A 27059-nucleotide genomic window follows, 5' to 3' on the forward strand; every position below is an offset into this window, starting at 1 on the left:
GTGAAATATTTTTACATTTTTAAATAACTGCTTTCTATTTGAATGTATATTATTAAATGTAATTTATTCCTGTGATCAAAGCTACATTTTCAGCATCATTACTTCAGTCTTCAGTGTCACACGATCTTTTAGAAATCATTCTAATATGCTGAATTTCTTTTTAAGAAACATTTTTATTTTTTATGTTGTCAATTTTTTAAACAGTTGAGTACATTTTTTCAGGATTCCTTGATGTATAGAAACATCCAAAGATCAGCATTTGTCTGAAATAAAAAAGCTATACACTATAACATTCAAAAGCTTGGAGTCAGTATAATTTTTTTTTTTTTTTTGGAAAGAAATTATAGAAATTAATACTTTTATAAGGGCAAGGATGTTTTAAATTGAAACCTGAATGAATGATTTCTGAAGAATTATGTGACTGGAGTAATGACGTTTTGATCACCGGAATAAATTACATTTTAAAAATATATTCAAATAGAAAACAGTTGTTTTAAATAGTGAAAATGTTACTGTTTTTGCTTTACTTTGGGTCTAATAAATGCATGATTGATGAGCAGAAGACACTTTTTAAAAAAACATTACAAATCTTACTGTTCAAATACTTTTGACTGGTAGTGTACACAGGGGCGCCGCTAAGGGGGGGAAAGTTAGGACAATTCTAAGGGCCTACGCCCTTTAGGGGCCCCCAGAGATCTGCTTTGGTGTGGTAGGGGGGCCCAACCTCATATTTTGTCATAGGGCCCAAAATTGCGAAGGGGGCCCCTGAGTGTACATATTAACAAAGTGAAAGTGATACATTTCTGTGATAGAAATGACATTAAATGAGTAAAAATAGAACGTCTAATATTATAATGTGTTATAAAATTATAAAATTATATATGTTTACTGAGTAAACTTTTTGTTTTATTACACTGTTTAATTATCACTTTAATTTACTGGTTTCTTTCAGGGTGACCGGTAAATGACTTTTGGTCTTTTATAATTGATTTAACTCCTAAACAGTTTTCGCGAAAATGTTTTAATTACTGTAAGTGTAATAAAGTAATAAATAAATAATAAATACCACTTTTGATACCTTTTGTGGTACATGAAAGATTGAGAAATGAAATAATTGATTTGCAGTGCCATTTACTTAAAAAAAAAAACATAAAACCTGGAAGTAAGGTAGTTCGGTGTATTGAATATGAGTGTAACATTAGGCTCAGTCGAAGTTCTGCTGTGTATTAAATACACAAATTGAGTAAAAACAATAATCATTTTATCAGACAGTTATCAAGTATATTTATTTATAATCAAAAACAACTATATCTTGACAAAAACAGTCCCATTCTTGGCTGTTTAGCGCTATCTAGTGTTTAGAATATTACAGCGCCTTGGCATTGTTTTGCTTCCGACTGACGTCACTTCCTGTATTTTAAATATGGCGGATAAAGGCATGAAAATGTCCCGCAGGTTTTGGAGCTTATGAAAGTTATTACATGACATTTACTTGCAGCTGATTACAACACATTCCAGAGCAAAACAAAGGTACGTTTCGACTGCTAATGAGGAGGGATACTAATATTATGTAATCTGCAGCGTTTGACTGAATGAATAGAATATATCATATCATTTCTGTATTGTTATATATACGAGCATTGCACGAACATAGTCTTTGTAATAATAATAATCGTTTATATGTATGTTTATGAAGTAAATAGGTTCGTGCACTAATATCAGTCTTTTACCACAACTGTTTTCTGTATAGAATTAAGCAGAATTAAAGCTGCAGTCTGAAATATTTAAGTGCACAGCAGCATAAGTGATACTGTAAAAGACACAGCTTTTGTATTTTTGTTATTTATTTGTATTACATATTAAAATATTGATATAATATTCCTGTGTATATATATCTGTTTCAAACTGAAGGGGTGTATAAATTAGCCACTTAATCTTAAGCTGTTTACATTCTGTTTTCTGTTACATTTAGTAAGTTAAAGCTTATTTAATGTAAATAATTTTAATTCAAAATGCTAAATAAATAGGAAACATGTTAATAATGAAACTTTGTGTCATCCTACCTCAGCAGCAAGTTTTCACAATGAGCAGCAGGAGGAAACGTGCGCCGCCGGTGCGCGTGGATGAGGAGGCCAAGAGGAAACTGGAGTGGAATATGCATGAAGATCGGAAAAATGATGGAAATTGTGAAGACATTCTGGAGTCAATCTCAGCACTGTCTGACAGCTGTCATCCTGGACCGGTGCTTAAGAGCAACCTGGAAGAAGCAAACCTTTGTTTGACATCTTCTGCAGGCACAGAAGAAGGACCATCAGAAGAGCGTCCAAGCTGTTCCATGCAGGATTCTCTTCCAGATACACTAGAACTGAATGTGATGCCAGTTTCTGCTCTGGATCAGGGGTGGAATGCACTGATTGGAGAGTTTAACCTGTGTCCAAAGATTCCTATTATGCTAGGAGACGATTCCTTCTGCTTGCAGCAAACAGGTGACACATTCAGTATGAGTCTGAATAGTCATGAGATGGAGGTTGAGATGGGCAGAAGTGATCCTGTCTGCCTCGTGCCGGTTGAGTGTTCCTTTGGTGGGATATTGTTGGAGGATCTGGATTGGCTACAGAAAAGGAAAGTCATTAAATTGTGCCACGCATCAGGAGATAAATCCGTAAAGGTGAGTATTTCAAAACCATCGGGATTAAGCTGTTTTGTGACTGAGGACATAATGTAAACATAATGTTAACTAATCACTGTGTATTCTCTTCATTTGTTTTTATGAACAGCTGAAAATTTTTCTTATCGAATCTGGGTTGGGCAGACCAGAATTCCTGAGTGAAGGAAATGGGCGCATTAAAAAAGCCAATCAGCTTCTGCAAAAGCTAATGGAATTCTTCTACGACTTCATCATTCCCGGTAATCTTCAGTTTATGGGTAGAAATTTATTTTTAATAAACCAATTTATCAGACATGATTTATTAATCTGAAAAAGCAATACACAGCCTAGAGGTGGAGCTGCACTCTAAAGGCGTAAAAAGACTATTCTTATTTATATTGTAAAAACAAACAGGAAACACAATACAGTAATACACTTCAGCCTGGAGGTGGAGCTGCACTCTAAGGCCCACTAAGCCCAGAAGTGGAGCTGCACCACAGGGCCCTCTGAGAGTTAGTGTGATGTCATTTATTTAAACAACCAGTTTACCAGACATGATTTAATTAGCAGTAAAAGACTGTTCTTAATTATTTTGTAAAAACAAACAGGAACACAAAACAGTAAAATAGTTGAGCCTGGAGGTGGAGCTGCACTCCAAGGCCCACTAATCCCAGAAGTGGAGCTTCACCAGAGGACCCACTGAGCATTAGTGTGATGTCATTTATCTTAATAAACGTGTTTAGCAGACATGATTTAATAAACCGTAAAAGACTTTTCGTAGTTATTAAACTGAAAACACAATACAGTAAAACAGTTGAGCCTGTAGGCCCACTAGGCCCAGAAGTAGAGCTGCACCACAGGGCCCTCTGGGAGTTAGTGTGATCTCATTTATTTAAACAAACCAGTTTACCAGACATGATTTAATAAGCAGTAAAAGACTGTTCTTAATTATTTTGTAAAAACAAACAGGAACACAAAACAGTAAAATAGTTGAGCCTGGAGGTGGAGCTGCACTCCAAGGCCCACTAATCCCAGAAGTGGAGCTGCACCACAGGACCCACTGAGCATTAGCGTGATGTCATTTGCATAAGTGCAAATGCGAAAAAACACAACCATCTTATAAAGTAATTGGTATCTGCTTAAGCAATGGTTTTCAAACTAAGGGCTGGATAGGGAATGCTAGGGGTTCTGTAAAAATATTCATAGAAAAAAATTTTTATTGTACAAGTAAATAAAAAATAAGATCTAAATGTATAAATAAATATTACTTAACAAAAATTAGTCAATAACAAATATATAATGAGCTTTAAAACACTTACCATTAGGGCCAAAATTTGCTAAATAAAAATATAAAATAACAAGTTATCTTTCCTACGGCAAAACATGAGGTCTTTCCTGTTTATTTGACAAGTTAAAATTATTGCTAAGTGGAAATGATGCAGATACTGTCCATAAGCATGAATCAGAATATTTCCTGTAATATATGATTTTAATTTATTCTAATGTGATTTCTTATTTCCAATCAATGGTAGAAGTGATGGAGAATGAAGAGGAGGAGTGTGACACTGATCTGGAGCGGCAGAACGTGGAGGAGCTGTACGATCATGTCAGACACCTCCACCAGACAGAAGCAGCAGAGCAGAGCTTCGATGTCCAGCACCCGGGCCTCATCCCCGTGCTGAGACCCTATCAGAGCCAGGCGGTCAACTGGATGCTCAAGAGAGAGAAATACAAAAGCAGTAACTCTCAAGGTCCAGACATGTTTTTTTTATATGTTTTATCATCATCTTTGGTGTATGTCAGTGCATGAAAAGAGTTCAGTGCTAATTTACAGTGTTTGTATTCCTTGCACAGAACAAAGGTTGCATTTTCTTTGGCGGGAAATGGTCACGATATGTGGCAAAAAGCTCTTTTACAATCCCTACACTGGATGGTATGAACATTGTACAGTATATTGTTTCCTGGAATGCAATGGATATATCAACAGCTTTTAGTTTTGCACCATTTTAATTACTTTGAACTCACTCACAGCCTAATTCGAGAGTTTCCTTTGGCTGGAGTGGACTGGCCTGGCGGGATCCTTGCTGATGAGATGGGACTTGGGAAAACTGTGGAAGTACTGGCCCTTATTCTGTGTAACACCAGGCAAAACCTAGAGCATGGCGTTCTCACTTTACCTGTGGTAAGTTGACGATTGGATGTGTCCCTAAATGCATGCAAATTAGTCAAAAAGCTCTGCAATAATGTAATTTCGGTAACACTATACAACAAGACTCCATTGGTTCATTTTAGTTAATGCATTAACCTTTTAACCTGACACTTAACTAAATAGTTGTTTGTATTGACTCCATGCTCCAGGTCATTGCAGTGTTACTTGACAAACTGTGTATCATTAGAATGATATAACACAATTGCAGTGACAGCAATTCCTTAATTTATGTCAGGGGGAAAAATCAACATGCAATGCCAATCTGTAGTTTTTTTGTACAGTTTGAATAGAATAATTTTTCCTTTGAGTCCAAAGTTCTTCACTAAAAGGCATCCATTAGGACATTTATCAATTTTTATTTATTTTAATAATGTATAAGTAAGTCTAAATTTTTCATTGTTAGTTTAAGTTACCTAATGTAGTTAACTAATATTAGCAAGTAGAACCTTTTAACAAAAAGCAAAGGACAATTAAATATTTCCAGAAATGATGGTTTTTGTTATACTCTTGTGTCTCTGTCCTCTCCAGGGACGATCTGTGAATTACTTTGTCCCTCCTCCACCATTAGAGAGACAACGAACCATTAAACATGAGGTGAGACCCAAGGAGAGGATCATTTTTCCAGGTAAAAATGTTTTTAAAAATGTTCCATTCTGTCAAATGTCAACATTCCTATAAACCATGTTTTACTAAAAATGGCATCTAACCAAATACCCTAAGTTAAGGTACTTGAAGTTTTTGATCCAAGAACATGTCCTAATTGTAACCCTGAACTACAATACCAGTCTTAAGAGTCAATGAAATTTTGAAGTTGAGATATGTACATCAGATCTAAACCTAAAAGTGGAATAAATAAGCTTTCTATAGATGAATGGTTTGTTAGGATAGGACAATATTTGTCCAAGATACAACTATTTGAAAATCTGGAATCTGCAGAAAACTCAAAATGTTGAGAAAATCTGAATGAAGTTCTTAGTGATGCATATATCTAATCAAAAATTTCGTTTTTGTAGGAAATTTACCAAATATCTTCATGAAACATGATCTTTACTTAATATCCAAATGATGTTTTGCATAAAAGAAAAAAATATTATTGCTACATATAAGCAGTCTTTTGTTTGCAGTTTTGTGGTCCAGGGTCACAGTTGTATTAATAAATGTGTGTAATAATTGTATAATAAGTAATTTAATGCGATTTCTGTCTTTTTCCAGCTGTGCGTGAAATGCTGTTGACTGCGATTAAGGAAATGAGGGTTGGGAAAGGAGCATCAATCAATGCCATTTTTGCTTATCTAAGGACCATGTACAAGTACGACACTCTAAAAAACCGGAACCACATAAAGAAAATCCTGACCAAACTTATTAGTGAGAACATTGTGGAGCAGGTCAAAGGACGAGGGTTAGCAGGATCCTTCAAACTGGGGAAGAACTACAAAGAAAAGAAGAAGAAACCTGCCACTCCTCGAATTGTACGTATGTTCTATAGAGAATTTTTAGAGCAACTATGCAGAAATTATTATGATTATAAAACATATTAAATTACTCGTCCAGTCAGTTTTTGAACAGTTTAATGTTTTTTAAAGAAGTCTCTTCTGCTATATGATCCAAAGTACTGCAACAACAGTAAAATTTAGAAATAGATTTACTATTCAAAATAACAGCTTTATGTTTGGATATATTTTAAAATGTAATTTATTCCAGTGTTTTCAGCATCATTACTCCAGTCTTCAGTGTCACATGATCCTTCAGAAATCATTCTAATATGCCGATTTGCTGTTCAAGAAACATTTATTATTGTTAGTATTTTTATCAATATTTGAAACAATTGAGTAATTTTTTTTCAGGATACTTTGATGAATTGGGGAATTACATACATTATCAAAAGTGGTGATTAAGACATTTATAATGTTACAAAAATGTTCTATTTCAGATAAATGCCGTTCTTCTGAACTTTCTATTCATCAAAGAAACCAGAAAAAAATATACTCAGCTGTTTTCAACATAATAATAATAATAGTTTTTTAGCAGCAAATGAGAATATTAGAATGATGATGTGACTGGAGTACTGATGCTGAAAATTCATCATTGAAATCACATGAATAAATTACATTTTAAAATATATTCAAATAAAGAACGGTTATTTTAAATAGCAAAAATATTTTAAAAAAATTTCTGTACTTTGGATCAAATATATTCAGGCTTTTTAAAAAAAAAAACCATTAAAATCTTTTGACTGGTAGTGTATACATTTATATTAATATTACAAAAATTAATAGTAGTAATAGCTTTCTGATTGAAAAGGCACACAAAGATACTATTAAATTCATATAACATGTAAAAGAACTATATTTTTCTATTTTAAGGATGCCACTTAAAGAATTACCTTTGCCTTTAAAAATACAAATTTCTTTTTATTATTTTGCTATTTTATTTTTTCTTCTTTCTTCTATTATTTTATTAATTTATTGTAATTTTGTTTTGTAGTACCCTTTTTCTAAAAGAAACACTTTAAATATTTAGAATGCATACTGTAATGTACTTCTGCATATGTTTGTATTATTTTTCTAGAAGTCAGTTGACAAAGCCACTCCCAGGAGAACATCTCGCCGGGTTTCTGGTCAGGAGAAAGAGGCATCACAGACCTCGTATACGACAGCATCAGATTCTGAAGACAGTGTGGATCCTCCTCTCCTCACAGAGGAACTGAAATGTGAGCCAGATTCCCTTATAGACTCAGAAAATACACCGCAGAAGACTTCAGCAGACATCACAGATGAAGATGAACAGATGAACAAAGAAACAACAGACAAACCCCAACAAGAAACAACCAAAGACATTCATGCTAAAAGTACAGACTCAGATCCTGCACAAAACTCTAAACCTGAACCCGAAACACCAACCAGAGCATCTGTAATCCCATTTAATACTCCAGATTACCGCTTTGAGTGTATCTGCGGAGAGCTCGGCCTGGTGGACTACAAACCTCGGGTCCAGTGCTTGAACTGTCTGCTGTGGCAACATGCGGAGTGTGTCAACTACAAAGAGGAGAACCTGGAAACGACCCCGTTTTATTGCCCTCACTGCCTGGTGGCCATGACACCTGTGTCTACTGGAGCCACGCTTATCATCTCACCCAGCTCCATCTGTCACCAATGGGTGGATGAAATTAACCGGCACATTCACACTTCTTCCCTCAGAGTGCTGGTAAGAACCAACTAGAGAGCTGAAACTACTATTTAGCTATTTAAATTAACTTTGTAGTTATTGTCCTTGGTGTGAACAGACTTTATCCTCTGATAAAGAAGTTTATTTCCAGAACAAAAAAATTACAGATAATTTACTTACCCCCTTGTCATCCAAGGTGTTAAAGGAGTAGGTCACTTTCAGAACAAACATTTACAAATAATGTATCCACCCCACTTTTTCATGTCTTTCTTTCTTCAGTCATAAAGAAGTGGTGTTTTTTGAGGAAAACATTTCAGTATTTCTCTCTATATAATGGACTTCTATGGTGCCCCCAAGTTTGATCTTCCAAAATGCAGTTTAAATGCAGCTTCAAAGGGCTCTAAATGATTCCAGCCAAATGATTGGTTATTTTCTAAAAACATTTACAACTTACATACCTTTTAATCTCAAACGCTCGTCTTGCCGAGCTAGACAAGATGAGCATTTAAAGGAACACTCCACTTTTTTTGGAAATAAGCTAGAGTTAATAAGTTGATTTTTACCATTTTGAAATCCATTCAGCCGTTCTCCTGTTCTGGCGATATCACTTTTAGCATAGCTTAGCAGAGATCATTGAATCCTATTAGACCAATAGCATCGCGTTCAAAAATGACCAACGAGTTTCAATATTTGTTGTATTTAAAACTTCTGTAGTTATATCGTGTACTAAGACCGGTGGAAATGCAAAGCTGCGAGTTTCTAGGCTGATAAGATTAGGAACTACACTTCCATTCCGGCGTAATAGTCAAGGAAGTTTGCTGCCGTAATATGTCCGAAGCAGGCGGAGTATTATCAGAAATGAGTTCCCAGCTAGTTTAGCATTTGCACATGTGCTGCGTGGTATTACTGCTCCTGCTTCGGCCTTATTACGGCAGCAAACTTCCTTGACTATTACGCCGGAATGGAAGTGTAGTTCCTAATCTTATCAGCCTAGAAACTCGCAGCTTTACATTTCCACCGGTCTTAGTACACGATATAACTACAGAAGAGTCAAGTTTTAAATAGGACAAATATCGAAACTCGTTGGTCACTTATGAACGTGATGCTATTGGTCTAATAGGATTCAATGATCTATGCTAAGCTATGCTAAAAGTGATATCGCCAGAACAGGAGAACGGCTGAATGGATTTCGAAACAGTAAAACTCAACTTATTAACTCGTTGGGAGTTGGAGAATGAGCCTATTTCCAAAAAAAGTGAAGTGTTCCTTTAAGGTTAAAAAGTATATAAATTGTATTTTTTTTTTAATAGAAAATAATCCATTATTTTACTAGATAAGACCCTTCTTTCCATGGCTTGGATCATTTACAGCCCTTTGAAGCTGCATTTAAATTGCGTTTTAGAAGTTCAAACTCGAGGGCACCATTGAAGTCCACTATATGGAGAGAAATCCTGAAATGTTTTCCTCAAAAAACAAAATTTCTTACAATTGAAGAAAAAAGACATGAACATCTTGGATGACAAGGGGTTGAGTAAATTATCTGTACATTTTTGTTCTGAAAAAAGTGAACTCCTTTAATCTTTTTATTTTTTTTATTTTTTTAAGGTGTATCAGGGTGTAAAGAGACACGGTTTCATCCAGCCTCACATTCTAGCTGAGCAGGATGTGGTCATCACCACTTACGACGTGCTGCGCACTGAACTCAATTACGTCGACATCCCACACAGCAATAGCAAAGACGGTCGCCGATTCCGCAACCAGAAGCGCTACATGGCTATACCGAGCCCTTTGGTGGCTGTGGAGTGGTGGCGCGTCTGTCTGGATGAAGCTCAGATGGTGGAGTGCACCACAGCCAAGGTGATCACATTATACTCATTCGCAGGATTTAATCCTGTTCAGTTTTAAAGCCGGAAACAGCAGTCACAGATCAGCTTCATTTGGAATCAGTGGAAAGGCAAGGACATTCCTTTTTAAGAATTGCAAAATCTGTTGTTTTTCTGTTCAGGCTGCGGAAATGGCTTTGCGTCTCACATCTGTTAATCGCTGGTGTGTCAGTGGAACACCTGTGCAGAGAGGTTTGGAAGGTGAGTGGAAAAAATGTGAAGTATTTTTCAGCATTTTGCCAGTGCTGAAAACTGGTACTCAGTGCCATATATGTGACCCTGGACCACAAAACCAGTCATAAGTTGCACAGGTATATTTGTAGCAATAACCAACATTGACCCAAATGGAAAAGATTTTATAATAAGTCTTATATTATCTTTTAGAATTTTTGAGGTTATGAATTATTTTAAATTACTTTTACTTTTGTAATTCATTTTTACGTTTTAATGATGTTTTTATGTTATGCCTTACTTTCTTTTTTTATTCATTATTATTATTATTATTATCTTTAATATTTAATTTATTTATTATTTATATGTGACCCTGGACCACAAAACCAGTCATAAGGTAAAATTTTACAAAACTGAGATGTATACATCATATGAAAGCTCAATAAATAAGCTTTCTATTGATGTACGGTTGGTTAGGATAGGACGATATTTGGCCGAGATACAACTATTCGAAAATCTGGAATCTAAGGGTGCAAAAAAATCGAAATACTGAGAAAATCACCTTTAAAGTTGTCCAAATTGAGCTCTTAACAATGCATATTACTAATCAAAAATTACATTTTGATATATTTATAGTAGGAATTTTACAAAAAATCTTCATGGAACATGATCTTTACTTAATTTCCTAATGATTTTTGGCATAAAAGAAAAGTCAATAATTTTGACCCATACTATGTATTTTTGGCTATTACTACAAATATACCCCAGCGACTTTGTGCTCCAGGGTCATATATTATGTTATTTCAATTGAATCTAATTTATATTTATTTATCAAATTTATATCTAATTGATTCTAAAATTCATAATGCAAACATTCTTTAAAATAATAATACTAAATTAACATGTGAGAATTATATTATAAATGTATTAATGCATTTACAAATGTATTTATAGGCAGCAGTGTAGTATAAAGCAATAAAATACAATATTAACCAATATATATATTTTACTGACACATTTTAAAGTAATGTAAAACACCACTTGGGGACTTTCTTCAATTTTCCTGTATGACGGCATACTGAATTTTTTTAACAAACATAAAAATGAAGATTTGAAAGAACTTACCAGTTCTTTTGCAATGTTTCTACTATGATCACTATTAAAACTTATTTTAGCATTATCATCCCCATGAGTCGTGATGCAAGAAGCAGTTATGAAACTGACTTAATGGTTTTATATAACAGCTAAATAAAAAAGATAACTAAATTAATTAATTAACTAATAATTAATTTTAATTGTATTGGTTAATTTTACATTGGCAACAAAATGATAGGGAATATACAGTATATTGTAAATATTCCATATATAATCCAGTTTATGTGACCCTGGACCACAAACCTCTTAAAAGTCTAAAGTAGCATGGGTATATTTGTAGCAATAGCCAAAAATACATTGTATGGGGCAAAACTATTGATTTTTCTTTTATGTCAAAAATCAGTAAAGATCATGTTCCTTGAAAATATTTTGTAAATTTCCTCCTGTAAATATATCAAAACTGTATTTTGACAACTTTAAAGGCGATTTTCCCAATATTTCGTTTTTTTGCACCCTCAGATTCCAAATTTTCAAATAGTTGTATCTCAGCCAAATATTGTCCTAACAAACTATACATCAATGGAAAACTTATTTATTCAGCCTTTAGACAATGTATCAAAAAAGCGACCCTTATTACTGGTTTTGTGGTCCAGGGTCACATGTGTTATTGGAATACTGCAAAGACTGCCTTATGGAATCAAACATTTTTTAATGCAATTATAACTGTTTTTGTCTTATATGAAATCTTTTAGACTTGTATGGTCTTGTCCTATTCTTGGGAGTTGATCCCTATTGGGTCAAGTACTGGTGGGACCAGTTACTTTATCGCCCGTACCGCCACGGCAATACAGCACAGCTCTACAATGTCATTGGTCAACTACTATGGCGATCGGCCAAAAAAGATGTCATCGATCAGGTTAGTAGGTAACACTTTCAGTTAACTAACTTATCCATTATAATCTTGTCATTGCATTTATTTGATGTCACAAACTTCATTTTTAGATCCAAATCCCTCCTCAAACAGAAGAGACCCACTGGCTTAACTTCTCTCCAGTAGAGGGACACTTTTACCACCGTCAGCATGAGGTTTGCTCGCAGGATGCTCTTGTCAAGCTAAGGAAGATCTCTGATTGGTCAATAAAGCTGGGTAGTCTGGACCGACGTACCGTTACTACCATATTATACCCCCTTTTACGTCTGCGTCAGGCCTGCTGCCACCCGCAAGCTGTCAGAGGAGAGTTCCTGCCCTTCCAGAAGAGGTATAAAGAGATTTCAGATGTTATTGGTCAGTTTTTTGAGAGATGAGGTTCTGGTTTATTTCATCAACACTGTGTTTCCTGTTTAAGCACTATGACAATGGAGGAGTTGTTGAAGTCGTTGCAGAAGAAATGCCGTGTTGAGTGTGAAGAAGCTCACAGGCAGCTGGTGTGTGCTCTCAATGGTCTGGCTGGAATCCACATCATCAGAGGTATTGTGAGCCCCGTTTGTTACAGTATCAGTATTCATCTACAGTATTTAAAGTAGAGGTTCACTTAGAAGTTCATTTACAGATAATTTACTCACCCCTTGTCATCCAAGATGTTCATGTCTTTCTTTCTTCAGTTGATATGAAATTATGTCTCTCCATATAATAGACTTAAATGGTGCCCACGAGTTCGAACTTCCAAAATGTATTTTTAATGCAGCTTCAAAGGGCTCTAAATGAGCCCAGCCAAGGAATAAGTGTCTTAAATCTGTCATTTTCTGAACCCTAACTGTCTTAAACCGAAATACACAGATTTCATGCAGAGCTAGACAATACGAGCATCTGAGGTTAAAAGGTATATAAATTGTCAATTTGTTTAGAAAATAACCGATTGTTTTGGTAGGAAAGACCCTTCTTCCTCAGCTGGGATCGTTTAGAGCCCTCTGAAGCTGCATTTAAACTGCATTTTGTAAATTCAAACTTGCAGGCACTATAGAAGTCCACTACATTGAGCGAAATACTGAAATGTTTTCCTCAAAAAACAATTTCTTATGTACCGAAGAAAGAACGAAAGACATTAACATCTTGGATGACAAGGGGTGAGTGAATTATTAGTTAATTTTTGTTCCGGAAGTGAACTTCTCCTTTATTAAACTGTTTCCTGTCCTCGGCAGGCGAGTTTGTAGATGCAGCGGAGATGTACAGAGAAGTGCTGCGGTCATCTGAAGAACATAAAGCAAGACTGAAAACAGATTCCCTTCAGGTAAACAATAGCAAATTAATTTAAGGCAGGACACTACTGGCAAAACCTTTGTTTTTTTCAGGAACTGGTCAACTTTGAGATTTTTGGGGTGTCTGGGCTAGATTTAGGGCAGACTAGAAAAAGAAAACATCTAAAATACACATTTAGGTGTTTATTTTTTTCACATCTGTCTATATGTGTATGTGGATTGAAGTTGAACTACATATCTTTAAGGGTGTTTTCTCAAAATTATTTTTTTCTGAATTTTGAGGGATTTTAAAGAGGGTCTGGTTCATATATCATTCTTAAAAATATGGTATGGTAATATAATAATGTTATATTTAAATATTTAAAAATTATATTTAAAATATGGTAATATACATTTTCCGGCTGTTGAGAGTGATTAAAATGTGATATCCCTAATCGAAATTTTTTTTAACTCTGTCAATAAAATTAAACAAAAATGCATTTCAGAAAACTTATCATACAAAACAAGTGTCTCTGTTATAATAGTTAAAATATTTACCAATTTGATTTGCCTCAATCCCAAATGTTATTTTATTTATTTGTTTATTTTTTCAGTTCCAAATCCAGTTCTCTCTTTTATAATGAATTCATTTTAGTTCAGTTTCAATTCAAATATACAGTCAAACCAAAAAAATTTCAGATACCATATATAATATTACTAGTTGTATTTTTATACTAGTGGGTGCTTTGGTTGATTGTAATCCATTACATACCTTTCTATAAAAGTTACCTGACATTATCAAAATGCATTACTCATTTGAGTTCTTGTCATATTTTATTACCATTTTCTAAACTATAGCAAATAAACTGTGATAATGTGAGAAATGTTGAAGGTCAAATTTGGTCACATTCTTTTCAGTTATTTTGTGTGCATTTTTATTGTACTTAACCTTTTTTGTCCAAAATATATAGAGGCTTCATGCAACCCACAATCTGATGGAGCTTCTGAATGCAAAGCATCCTGGGATCCCTCCAACCCTGAGAGATGACAGTCTCAAAGAAGAGGTTGGATAATCACTCGTAGTCTTCAATATGATATATTTTTAAAACGAAAATTAGATCAATTTGCTAATAATTTCTATTGCTCTGTGTTTTCATCCTAGGCTGAGCAGCTGAAGCAGCATTACATGGCCAAGGTGAACTCTGAGGTTTCTGAAGCACATCAGAACCTACAACCTGTTCTTCAGCATATCAAAGAGCTAAAGCGTAAGGTAAATGCTTGGCTTTCACACATTTTCAGCTTTGTGTTTTCACTTATTAGAGTTATTTTTGTACACTAGTTTAATAATGGTGTGCTGTGCACTAGGTGAACCTTCGATCTCCCTGGTGGCTAGATGTCATACAGCAGGCCATTCAATATTCTATGGACGATGACCTTGTGGGCCGCATCCAAAATGAGCTAACCTGCAGTTATAAACAACAAGCCAACAAGCTTTCAATGGCTGACAAGTAATCCAGCATCCATTTACTTGACGGATTGCAGATATATAGTTTTTGATGTTAAATATATATTATTTAACAAATACTTCTCACTCATAGGTTTCGAGACGCTCGTGGTCTTCAGTTTCTGCTCAGCACTCAAATAGATGATTTGATGAAATCGCAGAAAACGGTTCAAGATGCTGTTAAGAATCTGGAGGGGCCACCATCTCAGCAAGTCATCGAGGAAACAACACTTTGCCACCTGCGACCTGTTCGTCTGCCACTGAACAAGTAAAATCTTTTAAATGTTTATGGATTAAATGCATACTTTATATTATAGTAGCAATGCAACAATAATTGCAATTAGTGAAAATGGATGAATTTTATTTTTAATTCCACGTTATATGTGACCCTGGACCACAAAACCACTCATGAGGGTCAATTCCCATTGATGTATGGTTTGTTAGAATAGAACAGTATTTAGCAGAGATACAACTATTTGAAAATCTGATCTCTGAGGTTGCAAAAAAAAATATTGAGAAAATGGCCTTTAAAGTTGTCCAAATGAAATTCTTAGCAATGCATATTACTAATAAGAAATTAAGTTTTGATGTATTCATGGTGGTAAATTTATAAAATATCTTCATAGAACATGATATTTACTTAATATCCTAATGATTTTTGACAAAAGAAAAATCAATAATTTTAACCCATACGCAGTATTGTTGGCTATTTCTACAAATATACCCGCGTGACTTATGACTGGGTTTGTGGTCCAAGTTGTTTGTGCATTTTCTTGATTTTGAGCTTCTAGTCCATAAGAAATTACAGATTATGATTAGGTTAAATGTAGGGATGCTCATTTCGGTTAATTTTCCTGACCGACAACCGCTGCTCGTTATCCGATCATTAACCGTTAACTGATAAAATTAGAATAATAAATTCGTTTAAAATAAAAATAGAATGCACGAGTATCTGTGATGATACATAAAAATACAAGCAAATGTTTTATTTTAACGTGCAAACAGCAGCATACAGAGCAACTACAAAAACTGCATTCATATACTCAAATTATCACGCATCAGCAGCGCTTCTGAGAACAGAGAAAATCAGAATAAAATAAAAAAAGGAATAATATAAATAGGCCTACACTAAATATGTATAAATTAAATAACTACCTAATTAAGATGACAAAACTAAAACACACTGAATCCTTCTATGCGCTTTGAAGAACTGTACCGGTCTTGTTCTTCTCGTCGGACATAAAAACATATAGCAGGCCAGCCTATACCTCAGTTTTTAACATGTGGACATGCTGTACGGATAGACTGGGACGCTGTCTGTTAACGCTTAGATCCATGATAAAAACACTTAACAAAAATCCTTTCAATTTGCGGTTCGGGTCTTTTCATCCACTAGTCATATCTGGAGAAACGTGTTTTCACAGCGTTCAATAGCCAATCACAGACATTTCTGTTGATTACATTATAGCAATGGCCAATCAGAGGCGGCTATGTTACGATCCTCTCACCACTCAAAGTGCCGGTTTCAGTTCTGCTGAATTCTATACCTCCACGAACTCTCTCATCAAAACAAAGAAAGTGTAGACATGATGTAAATAAGAGATTCATTGTACAGAGTAAAGGTTATTTTATTACTTTTTATTAACTTTGTGAGATTGCGATTAACTACAGTAATGTATGAGTGACAGCTTTCCAGTGATTGTAAGGGGAGCGCGCACTTTTTAGACTATAATTCATTCAGAATTTGAATACATTTATTCATGGATTCACTCTCTGATAACCCAATATCGCCACTTGCCATCATGTTGCATAGGCTACTTACATGAGTTACACAAACTAAGAGAAGGTAAAGCAGGTGCTTACTCAACGAAATATTTCTGGACAGCCGCACTTTTACACACGCCCGCGAGTAAACATTATTTTTTCTTTCACCATGCAGCAAACTATATAAATATATTATATAATTTTATTATTATTATTATTTTTTTTTTTTTAACCGTTTAACTGATAGTAATAATCGGTTAAAATTCTTACTGACGGTTAACGGTTAAACGGTCAATATGAGCATCCCTAGTTAAATGCCATATTTGCAAATGATGATAATTGTTCACCTTTGAATTTAACATTTGTTTCTTTTAATTTTCGTTCCATAGTTGTGTCTTTTGCAAAGCAGATGAACTTTTTACAGACTACGAGTCAAAACTCTTCTCTCACACGTAAGTTATAAAACACAGAGAGTTTGCCATTTAAAATGGTAGGTCATCCAAAAATGTGTAGTTAAAATCAGTCTTAGCCAGTAGACTAAAACAGTAGTTTCGGTAGTGACACATTTTTTTACATAAAGTTTCCTAATTTACAAAGAAAATATCAAATAATTTTTTTTACTTCACTTTTTAAAAGAACCAAAAGATACTTTAAAAAACAATGGCAAAAAAATAACACTTTTTTTTCAAATATAATTTTCACAAGTTAAAATTTAGAGGTTAGGGTTCAGCCAGCTATATATAGCCAGCTCCCAATTGAAAGTAAATGATGCTATTAAATATATTAAGCTTATTAATAGAGAATAGATAGAGTTTCAATAGAGAATAGAAGGCGCTTAGTAAACATCTATGATTTAAATACTTAAATGCTTTTAAATGTGCTTTTTGGTTGTGGGACAGCAGTTTGCACCAGTTCTGTAGAATGGCCCATATACAGAAAGTGTAGTCAGTAAACTTTATTTTTAATGCATTCTGGGCAGAGTGAAGGGGCAGACGGCCATCTTTGAGGAGATGATTGAAGATGAGGAAGGATTGGTAGATGACAGGCTCCCCACGACCAGCAGGGGTTTGTGGGCAGCCAGTGAGACAGAACGAGCCCTTAAAGCTATCCTGTCCTTCGCCAAAGCACGTCGCCTGGAGTCTGGCCTCGTGGAGGAGGGAAACTCCTTCATGGAGCTCTTTGAGTCCTGGAAGAAAGAATATAAGGTTGGAGGTTGTTTTTTTAACTGCATGATAAATTATGCAGTTCTTGAATGTTTTTTCATCAAAATGTCTGTAATTTTTCAGCTGCTGCATGAGTACTGGATGTCACTTCGGGATCACGTGTCGGCCATAGATGAGCTGGGCATGGCCACCGAGAGGCTGCGTGTGCGGTTACCTGATGAGCCCAAACCCAAAGTGCTTCATATCATAGAACCTCATGAGGTGATGACGACAGAAAAGGCCTTATCTGTTATACTATTTGTGGTTTTTAGACTAAGAGAACTATGATCATTTTTTTCTGCTTTTTACATGTGAACAGGTGGAGCAGAACAGGATAAAGCTACTCAATGACAGGGCAGTGGCCAAATCACAACTTCAAAAAAAGCTTGGCCAGTTTCTCTATCTTACAAATCTGGAGAAGGTAAAACATGCTGTTTTAATTCAACTTTATTTTTTATTTAACACATAAGGATTAGTTCACTTTCAGAACAAAAAAAAAAAGAAAACGAGATGGGAGTTTTTGACATACCCTTACTGTAGTGACCCAGATCACAGACTACACATGCGCATCACAGAGACAAGTATTTGAGGTTAAAAAGTACAGAAAAAGTATAGAAAATAACTGATCATTTTGCTAGATAAGACCCTTCTTCCTCAGCTGGGATCATTTAGAGCCATTTGAAGCTGCATTTAAACTGAATTTTGGAAGTTCAAACTCGGGGGCACCATACATATTCATTATATGGAGAGAAATCCTGAAATGTTTTCCTTATAAAACAAAATTTCTTTACAACTGAATAAAGAAAGACATGAACATCTTGGATGACAAGGGGTGTTCTGAAAAGTGAACTCATCCTTAAGTAGCATTTTAACCTAATTTCCACCAATTTTCACCTTCTCAGTGATCCTTGAAGTGTTTTTTGCTACTGTACCTTTAAGACTTCTGTTCTCACTTCTTTACTCACCTTCAAGTTGTTCCAAATCCATATGATTTTATTCTTTTGTTGAACACGAGATATTTTGAAGAATGTGGGCAATCAAAATGTTTTTGGTCCCCGTTGACTTCCATACAAAAAAGAAGAAAGAAACTCATACAGGTTTGGAAAAACTTGAGGTCAAGTACATTTCCAGCAATTTTAAATTTTTTGTTGAACTGTTCATTTAAGGCAACACACAGGCATGCAGTTGTCAGTTTTGAGATTTTAGCATATTTTATTTCCATAACTTGTCTTCTTTAAGACTAGTGGAAAGGTGGAAATAAAAGACACATTTAAGTGTTTATTTTATTACAAAAATTCTCCATTTTAGTAGCAATTTTGTTTATTTCTGTCTATATTCTGAAGGTATTTACAGAACTGTTTGTACAGACATAATTTGCCTGATTTATACAGCATTTTATTACACTTTATCTAATTGCACCTGTAGATTTCAATTATGATACATATATTTAAAGGCCATTTTCTCAAAATGGGTTTTTTCTCATACACCAAGTAAGAAATCTCCTGTTTTTTAAAGAGGAGTCAGTTATTATTTACCTGGTTTATATAAAATGATAGTATTTTCTGATTCACGGAGTGATAAAGAGAAATGACCAGAACCCTCTGTGTGAGAAAAAAAACAAAAAAAAACTTTTAAAGCATGACATTTTAACTTGGATTTAATATATATATTTAGATTTATACATCATCTGAAAGCTAAATAAATAAGTTTTCCATTGATGTATGTTTGTTAGGATAGGACAGTATTTGTCCGAGAGACAAGTATTTGAAAATCTGGAATCTGAGATTTTTTTGCCTTTAATGTTGTCAAAATTAAGTTATTAGCAATGCATATCACTGATATGATTTTTAAATATATTTACAGGAGGAAATTTACAAAATATCTTAATGGAAGATGATATTTTTTTAATATCCTAATGATTTTTTTGCATAAAAGAAAAATCAATAATTTTCCCCATACAATGTATTTTTGGCTATTGCTACAAATATACCTGTGATACTTAAGACTGGTTTTGTGGTCCAGGGTCACATATGTTTAGATTTCTGTTCTGGAAATGCATGCAAATTAGTGCGTGTTCAGTTACATAATGCATCATTTGCATATTTAAACATAACATGTCAGAAGTCTTAAAGTACTGTGATAAATCAACTGGTTAAATATGGTGTTATTTTTTGGTATGGTAACATTCTTACCCTATTCAACTGGAGTGTCTTGCCTTAAACATATAGAACTCAAACCTCTGTTATGTCTGAACTGTTTGTATATGAAGTAAAAACTCTCTTTAGCTTCCACAAGTGTTTTAGATTTACATTTAGGATGGTATGTTGTGAATATGTGTCTGCTAAGTAGATCAAACTCTTAAAAGACAAAGAAAAATCCTGTTTTGCTTAAAATTAAAAAAAGGAAAAATTTTAAGATTTTATCTTGTATAGATGACCAAAACTGTCAGATCTGATGTAGTAATTCATGTATTGATTTTTTCAGTCTCAGGATAAGTCCACTGGAGGGTTGAATCCAGAACCGTGTCCCATCTGCGCTCGACCGCTGGGCCAAGAGGTAAAATCAAAGCAAAAATCAATCTGTCAAGTGTATATATGAGTATATACTCTGAACGTGACTTGAATCTGTTTTTATTGTCAGTGGGCCGTACTGACCTGTGGACACTGTTTCTGTAACGAGTGCATCGCCATCATTGTGGAGCAGTACAGCGTCGGCAATCGACGCAGAGCCATAAAATGCGCCATATGCCGACAAACCACTTCACATTCAGAGATCTCATATGTGTTCACCACTCAGAGTGCCCACCAGGGGCAGGACATCCCTGTGAAGGTCAGAGACAGTTCCTGCTTTTTTTAGGCATTTACAATGTAGGTAAAATACAACTGTACTCCAACAACGTGGCATTTGCAGTCAAGTCAGATATGATTTGTAGCATCCCTGTAATCTCTTCCCCTGTAGGGTAGCCACTCCACGAAGGTCGAGGCTGTGGTTCGAGTTTTAAAGAAAATCCAGATGACCAACCCGGGAGCCAAGTCTCTTGTGTTCTCCACGGTAACGCTCTCATTAAATGAGTTACTACATCAAACACCAGACTACTGCTCTTAACCTTTGACCTTACGTTTACGCCTCGTTTCTCAGTGGCAGGGCGTCCTGGACATCATTGCGAAAGCCCTTTTCGACAACAACATGGAGTTTGCACAGATCAACGGAATTCACAAATTTCAGGTTTGCGTCGAATATAACGACAGTGTTACATAAAATGTCGGTCTTTTATGAAGGATTTTTTTCTTTTCTGTGATTGCTTAAAAATCTCATCAAATGAGTAGATCTAATGCTAAAATGAGTCATATTTGTTGACTGGAAAAACTGACTGGAAATTTTTTGAAAATGTTTTTATGTATTTGTATTTATTAAAATTAAGGATTTTTTTAACACCTGTTCTTTGAATTTACTTTTTAAATGTGTATATCCAAATGTATAATATTTATTTATATTTATTTCAAATAAGAGACACAATTCTGGAAAAATAAATGAATCTGGAAATTAAATACATTTTGAAAATGACAAAAACTACCATTTCTGTCATTTAGCCAACTACCTAAAAATCTCATTATAAAACGAGTAGATCTGATGCTAAAATGAGCCATATTTACCAAATGTAAGTATTTCTGTTGCCTTTCAATTTAAGTTATTTATTAATTTATTTACTTGTTTATTTACTGTTTCTTTATATATCATTTAATGTTAATTCACTTTATTTCATTTCAGAACACCCCTTTCATTGGAAATTAAATTAGTTGATTTTGGAAATGTGTTGTATGTGTGTATTAAAATTAAGTGAATTTTATATATATATATATATATATATATATATATATATATATATATATATATTAAAGACACAAAATTCTGTAAAAATGGAAAATAAACAAATAAATTAAATGTAAAAAAAAATGTGAAAATTAAAAAAAAAACACGAGAATTTGTTATTTTGCCAACTGCTAAAATAACAGAATTGTGCTGGATTTTTTTTTTTTTTTTATATATAAATATTTTTTTATTTATAATATTTATTTATTTGTATTTATTTCAAATAATTCTGAAAAAAATAAATGAATCTTGAAATGAAATGAACTTTGAAACTTTTTTAACTATATCTGTTATTTAGCCAATTGAGCAGAGATTTATACATCTTTAAAGACTTTTTCTTTTTTAAAGAATATTTTCTTAATATTCCGATATTTTTGCATGCTCAGAGTCCAGATTTTCAAATAGTTGTATCTCGACCAAATGTTGTCCTATCCTAACAAATCATACATCAATGGAAAGCTTATTTATTCATATGATTTGTTAGGATAGGACAACTATTTGAAAATCTGGAATCTGAGCATGCAAAAATATCAAAATAATCGTCATTAAAGTCCAAATGAAGTTCTTAACACTGCATATTACTAATCAAAAATTAAGTTTTGATATATTTACAGTAGGAAATTTACAAAATATCTCCACGGAACATGATCTTTCCTTAATATCCTAATGATTTTTTGGCATAAATAAAATTTTTTGTATTTTTGTCTATTGCTACAAATATAGCCGTGCTACTTAAGACTGGTTTTGTGGTCCAGCGTCACATATGTGAAATGATGACTGTTGCATTCATTTTCAGGAGAACCTGAGCTCTTTCAAATATGAGGAAAAGATCAACATCTTGCTGATGCCGCTGCACACAGGCTCAAATGGGCTAAACATCATCGAAGCGACACATGTTCTGCTGGTGGAGCCCATCCTTAACCCCGCCCACGAACTGCAGGCCATAGGAAGAGTGCACCGGATTGGCCAAACAAAGTAAGCATCAGCCAATCACATAACATTCAACACATGCTGCTGACATGAGTTTGATTCTGGCTTGGAGCTTTTCTCTCATATTAGTTAAAATTGCACAAATTCAAAAAATGTTTTTGAATATTTAAAGGAATAGTTAATTCGGAAATTTGCATCACCAGTGGATCCTTTTCAGTGAATGGGTGCCGTCAGAATGAGAGTCCAAACAGCTGATAAAAACATCACAATAATTCACAAAGTAATCCACACCACTCCAGTCCTTCAGGGAATGTCCTGTGAAGCAAAAAAACTGTGTTTGTAAGAAACGAATCCATCATAAAGGCAGTTTAACTTTAAACCATTGCTTCTGGCTAAAATACATACATGCTCCATAATCCATAAAAATGTTACGCAAAGAAAAATCTCCATCTCACATCAAAATCTACCCACATGTTTATTTAGAACTGTTTTGGCTTGTAAACTGTGCTTGATCTCTGCAATGTTTTCCCTGGAGAAAGCAATATTATAGATATTAAAAATGTCGCAGCTTTTGACTTCACAAGATGTTAGCTGATGCTAACCATGTCTTGTCTTGTGGGATGTTATTAGTACATTCAATTAAGTTATTCGTATTATTTATGCAGACCCACATTTGTTCATCGGTTTCTGATCAAGTCCACCATTGAGGAGCGGATGCAAGCAATGCTTAAAACAGCAGAAAAGAGGTAAGTATCTGACACATTTAAATACAGTTGAGGTCAAAAGTTTACATACACCTTGCAAAATCTGCAAAATGTAAATTATTTTACCAAAAAAGAGGGATCATTCAGAATGCATGTTATTTTTTTTTTTTATTAGTACTCGCCTGAAAAAGATATTTCACATAAAATACGTTTACATATAGTCCACCAGAGAAAATCACACTGAGGACAACTGAGGGACTCATATGCAACTATTACAGAAGGTTCAAGTGCACACTGATGCTCAAGAAGGAAACACAATACATTTTGAATTCAACTTCTTTTGTCTTCTGGAAAACGTGAGAATCTTCTTCAGTACATTTTTTCTAAATCTTCAGTTTAATTGTTCAGGACAAACAAGGGACTCATGAACAACTATCACTAAACAAAAAACACAGCTGTGGATCATTCAGCTAACAACACAGTATTAAGAATCAAGTGTATGTAAACTTGTGAACAGGGTCATTTTTATAAATTCAACTATTATTTTCTCTTGTGGACAGTGTGAAATATCTTATTCAAGTCAGTACTAAATTAAAATAAAACATGCATTTTGTTTGATCCCTCTTATTTTGGTGAAATAATTAACATTTTGCAGATTCTGCAAGGTGTATGTAAACTTTTGACTTCAACTGTATGTCCCACTCCAATTTCCTGGTCTAAAAGGACACTCATCAACTCAAGAAAAAAACATTTGTCTGCATTTGTCAAGCAAATTAATGGAATCTTTAAACACATACAGTTGTACACTCAAGTCTTCTGCAGATTTGCATTGTTTGTGCTTGACTAATTTTGACCTTGACTGATCTGTCTCAAACCAACATCTTCTCCAGTCACAGTTCCACATCCATGAAGCATTCGGAGGCCTCCGTGTTTACAGTAGCAGACCTGGCTGAGCTGTTCACAGAGGACAGTGAGTCTCTTGAGTAAATGTCTCTCCAGACCTGCCAGTCCAAAGGCCAGTATTGTGAACACTACACCAACACCAGCCAGGAGACAAGCCTTCTGCTGCACTCCAACTCTCCTATATATTTGCTTTGCACATTCCCCTTTCTATATGGTCTGTCCCATGGTGTAATTTATTCATGATACTCAATGTGAAAAAGAAAATGGTTTGATGTACCATATATGCAGTACCAGTCCTGTATCTGTTTGTTTTCTAGATTGATTATAGTGGGTGTAATTTCTATCAATGCCATGTTGTGCATAAACGATTTTTAATATGATTTTAATGAACTGAATTGAAATTAGAATGCATTTCTAATGCAGTGCATTGGTTTTAACACTAGCACTCATGTATTTGTGATTGATCGAACAAACCTTTTATAAGAAACCCACGGTAATCACAGTCTATGCTGTAAAGTCGATTAAAAAAAAGACGTAATGAGACATTGTATTGGAATTATGCTCTTCTAATCTAAATGCTTTTTATGACGTTTAGGAAGGAAATTGCTCGATTTTACAGCACTGATCTTTGTCGGAGCGTCTTCCGTTCAGACGCTCCTTTCAGTGGATTGTCTGTACAACATTGTAGCAGACCATTTTGAACATTTATCTGGTGCTATTTGCAAAACAAAAGACTTGTGATTCAGTGTCCGTAAAACTCATGCAATAAAGAGCACTTGTAAAAAGTAAAACCAGAAAATAAAAGGAAAGAGACTTTCTTTGTCCTAAAATAGACAAGGACAGACAGGGAAATTAAACTCTTTCTGTCAAGCTGTACTAAAATGCATAATATCTTTCATGTCAGGTTGTGATAATCCAAATACACTACCAGTCAAAAGTTTTTGAATAGCAAGATTTTTAATGTTATTAAAGAAGTCTCTTTTGCTCTCCAAGCCTGCGTTTATTTGACACAAAGTAAACACAGTAAAATTTGAAATATTTTTACTATTTCAAAAACTGTTTTCTGTTTGAATACATTTTAAAATGTAATTTATTCCTGTGATTTTAAAGCTGAATTTTCAGCATCATTACTCCAGTCTTCAGTGTCACATGATCCTTCAGAAATTCTAATATGCTGATTTGCTGTTCATGAAACATTATCATTATTATTATCAATATTTAAAACAGTTCAGTACATTTTTTCAGGATTCTTTTGATTCTTTTGGGACAAAAAATATAGAAATTAATACTTCTATTTAGCAAGGATGCTTTAAATTGATCAAAATATGATGAAGATTTTTATAATGTTATAAAAAATTTGTATTTTAGATAAATGCTGTTCCTCTGAAGAAACCTGAAAAAAATCTACTCGGCTGTTTTAACATCATAATAATAATAATAATAAAGTTTTTTTTAAACAGCAAATTAGAATATTAGAATGATTTTGAAGGATCATGTGACTGGAGTAATAATGCTAAAAATTCAGCTTTTAAATTTTGGAATAAATTACGTTTTATAATATATCCAAATAGAAAATAGTCATTTTAAATTGTAAAATATATCACAGTTTTACTGTTTTTTTCTGTACTTGGATCAAATGAATGCAGGCTTGGTGAACAAAAGAGACATGTTTAAAAAAAAAAACATGAAAAATTGTACTGTTCAAAAACTTTTGACTGGTAGTGTACAGTATTGCACATTTTCTCAGACTTACAATTGTCTCAAATGGGAAAAAAAACAATGCTTTGTGAACAGAGGAATTAACCACAAATAAATGTTCTGTTTACAAGAAGAAATGCTTTTTTATTGTATATTTCCTTTAAATTTTGTGTCGTTTGTAATGCAAACACAAAAATGCATTGATTCCATTACCATCGGTTTACATTTTGCCATCTAACATTTGAAAACCACCCTCACAAGGTTGAAGTACTGACCTCTCTCTCTGTCCAAACAGTCTTAAAGACATCAACTCCATGGCAAAGGTGTCAGTGAACTGCCCTTGACTCAGTGTGACGGGATTTCTTTTCAAACAAGTCGTTGGGGTTCCCGAAACAGTAAAGCGTTTGCCATGCCCTTTAAAAACCTATACAGACAAAAGAGTGAGATAAAACTAGAAACCGCCCCTGTACCTCCATTCCCTTTGCATGACAAACAAACTCCTTGTCGACCAACGCACTAAGACCTGTAGTACGCTGTCTGCTAAGTGGGTTGTCAATAGTATTTTTTTTTTTCAGTTTTTGCCTGAAATCTAGTTGGTCAGTGTTACCTTGGACTCCCCCCAACTTGTCCTATTCATGTGTGGAATCTCATTGTTGGTGTGGACATCATTCAAGCTGGTGTTCCAAAGCAACTGGAGGTTCCCACTTCATTAGAGCTGTGTTTCGGACGGCTGGAGAGAGCGCAAGCACTACGTCTGGCTCTGACAGCTAGTTGTGGTGATAACCGAGAAGATTTGGTGGAAAGGGCCGGAGACGGGACTACATTTCCGGAGAGAAGAAGCCAGAAAACATCTGCTTTAAGGATGACACCTGCTACTCTGGCACTGACATGGACTTTGCTCTCAATATGGACAGTAACGTCTGCTGTGCAGATTGAAGAAGGTGGTAAGTCTGATTAAATAATTCAAATGCATAATTGTATAAACCACTTTGAATTTAGGATGCACATGTTGGAATTTTTTTTTTTAAATAATCCTAAAAAGAGCTTTGAAATGCACCAATGTCTTTCATGCATTATTTTTTATCTTTTGTAACACTAAAGCATCTACTATTGCAATGCAATTAATGTATATTTCTATA

The 27059-nt window shown here is 34.4% G+C and overlaps 1 protein-coding gene across 1 annotated transcript; it reads left to right on the top strand.

Annotated features, from left to right (window-relative positions):
• Positions 1-1402: 1402 nt before the first annotated feature.
• shprh (SNF2 histone linker PHD RING helicase) lies at positions 1403-26057 on the top strand. Its single transcript, XM_073826633.1, has 30 exons — positions 1403-1530; positions 2072-2668; positions 2778-2907; positions 4180-4398; positions 4502-4580; positions 4679-4829; positions 5385-5481; positions 6069-6325; positions 7425-8060; positions 9627-9878; positions 10027-10105; positions 11923-12086; positions 12173-12429; positions 12517-12638; positions 13310-13398; positions 14317-14409; positions 14508-14615; positions 14711-14853; positions 14944-15117; positions 17003-17065; positions 17593-17818; positions 17900-18037; positions 18135-18236; positions 20300-20371; positions 20456-20644; positions 20774-20866; positions 20954-21040; positions 22482-22660; positions 23281-23361; positions 24210-26057. Exons 2-30 carry the CDS (start codon positions 2084-2086, stop codon positions 24304-24306), a joined length of 4962 nt encoding a protein of 1653 aa, XP_073682734.1. The 5' UTR covers positions 1403-1530; positions 2072-2083; the 3' UTR covers positions 24307-26057.
• The last annotated feature ends 1002 nt before the right edge of the window (positions 26058-27059 follow it).

This window comes from Garra rufa, chromosome 21, assembly GCF_049309525.1.
Source record: "Garra rufa chromosome 21, GarRuf1.0, whole genome shotgun sequence".
In the NCBI taxonomy this organism is placed as follows: Eukaryota; Metazoa; Chordata; class Actinopteri; order Cypriniformes; family Cyprinidae; genus Garra; species Garra rufa.